This window comes from Otolemur garnettii, unplaced genomic scaffold (assembly GCF_000181295.1).
Source record: "Otolemur garnettii isolate 467f Iridium unplaced genomic scaffold, OtoGar3 scaffold00032, whole genome shotgun sequence".
NCBI lineage: Eukaryota > Metazoa > Chordata > Mammalia > Primates > Galagidae > Otolemur > Otolemur garnettii.
In genome coordinates this window covers 8,115,605-8,117,853 of record NW_003852427.1, presented here as the reverse complement: position 1 = coordinate 8,117,853, position 2,249 = coordinate 8,115,605, and the positions used below count along the sequence as shown (strand labels likewise).

Sequence of the window (2,249 nt, the reverse complement as noted above, 5' to 3'; positions counted from 1 at the left end):
ATAGGAAACACCTTGCAGTCTGTGTGTGGTGCAAGGGCAGGGGGTTTGTAGCTCTAGTCCAGGGCTTAGGCTTTGCCAGTGACACACATAACATGGCAATGATAGAGTGGGGGGACAGGAGAGAAGGGGTCCTAGGACCAAGTGGGGCACTGAAACCAATAATCCATCAAGGTAGCTGCCAAGATCTTTTTTGGCACCTGGGTTGACTTCTAGGTAGAGCATATTATAAGGCAGAAACAAAGGAAAAAACAGCTGCCATCCATGGAAGGAGAAGTTCAGGAGGTCTTTCAGAATCCTATAGCCTTAATCCCAGGACCAAAGCTGCCTCCCCAAGGGGAGAGAACTAAGAAGATGGTGTAGGAGAGAGGAGAGTGCTGGGTACAAAGTGGGTGGCAGGTGGATCCTCAGGCAGCAACAGATATTCTGAGGGGGGAGAGGGTTCTTCCAAGTAAGGTGAGCAGCCATTCTGGTTTGCCTGTGACGGAGGAGTTTCCCAGGATGTGGGACATCCAGCACTGGGAAAGTCCTGTGAAACCTGGAATGAGTTGGTCAGCCTACTTCTAAGTTGCACTTGTAACCAAGAGACTATGGGAGGAACATGGAGGAGGATGGGGGGAGCTTACAGGGATCACTTGTTTCCCATTCTTGAAACAAAGTGGAAATATGAATGGGAATTGAGCCAGGGAGTAATAGATTTGCCTCATCCTTATACACGGTCTGTACCCCATGTTGGTGTGGCTGGAGAAATGCCAAGTGAAGTGCTTGAGACATGCTGGGTCACTTAGGTTTCAATTTACGTTGCTCTCCCGGAGCACGATCTTTCTCCTTCAGGAACGTGCAGCCTTTTCTTCCTATGAAATGCCTCTCTTCAAAGTAGCTAAATGAATACAGGCGTTGGTAAAGATTTTCCATCTTTAAAAGTTCTACTTTCCTTCAGACATCAAATAATAGTTGGGTTTTATCTCCCTCTGGTAGATTGTATCCTCTGAGGACTTCGTCTGTATCTCCGGCACTCTGACGGTGTCCACAACCACATCAGGTGTTCAGTACAATTGTCAGAATGAATTGGGTTTATGAATGAGGGGAAGAACCAGCAGTTGTAGAAGGAAGAAACATCACTCTTCTCACCCACCCTTCCCCTTGCTCATTTCTATTCAAACTTTTCCCTGTTCCTAGCTAGATTCCCGTTATGGACTGTAGAGGTAAGTTGATGTTCATTTACATGTCTGGGTTAATAGTGCCTGTTTCATTGCCACCACAGTGGAGTTTGTATAAGAGTGTTAGATAAATACTGTGAACTGTCACTGTATTTCAATGCAAATGTCAGATCAGCCTCAAGTCATATCACCAAGAATATTTCACTGAAATGAAGTTTATGAATTTACAGGTGATTGTTGATTTACGATATGGCATGGTTGCCTCTGATAAATTTTTGCTATTTCAGCCACTGACAGTCACATTAGGCACATGTGTTTAATCAGATTCTTACAAGAATATTCACCAGGGAATGCCGAGACCTAGATTAGGAGGTTACCTGGTCTGAACAGTCTGCACCATCCCACCCATGCCGGTGTACATGTTAGCTGTGGACATCCAGAAGTTAGTAACCAGCATGTTGGCAAATACAGACACTCCAGCAATTGCACAAAGACCTGTAGGCAAAGAACAAGAAAGCTCCAGAATCAGAATGATCAATCCAGGCATTGACTGTTGAATTTCTACTATATGCTAGCCATTGTGATAGACACTTAGTATCTCTTATCTCACTTACTGTGGAAGGATTTGTGTGTGTGCAGAAAAAGATTTTCCACATATCTAGGGTCAGTAGTCCAAATGTCTTGGGTCTGATTCTTTGGTGATGTCAAAAGCTCTTCCCTTAAAATCATTTCCTAGAGTCTCCCTTAGAAAATGTCTTTTAGGGATGAGTCACATGGCTACTTTAGGGTTGAGGGCCTCTTATATTTGGATTGGGGTGGCAGCTAAGAGAGGTCTTAGCACTCATGATGATTCTGTAGACTATAATTGGGCCTCTAAATTCAGCTCTAGAATCCCAGTGTGAACCATGTTCCACACTAGGGAAGAGCCATGTTTTCTCTACCAGAATGATGCAACTAACATTTCCAGGAGTGGGAACTGTAGGCTCTGTGTTTACCTGAGATAATGAACATGATCCCAGAGGTGAGTGTCATGTTGGCTTTGGCGGAGTCCTCCATACTGCCAATGCGGATACATTTCAGGGCAAAAATGGA

At 44.6% G+C, this 2,249-nt stretch overlaps 1 protein-coding gene across 1 annotated transcript in view; it reads right to left on the bottom strand.

Annotated features, from left to right (window-relative positions):
* The window catches only part of CLDN18 (claudin 18), a 26,726-nt gene that overhangs the window by 4,067 nt on the left and 20,410 nt on the right, over positions 1-2,249 (bottom strand). The window contains 2 exon segments of the mRNA XM_003789421.3: positions 1,535-1,652; positions 2,153-2,249. The exon segment at positions 2,153-2,249 is cut by the window's right edge and continues 19 nt beyond it. Of these exon segments, the coding sequence (XP_003789469.1) occupies positions 1,535-1,652; positions 2,153-2,249 (215 nt within the window).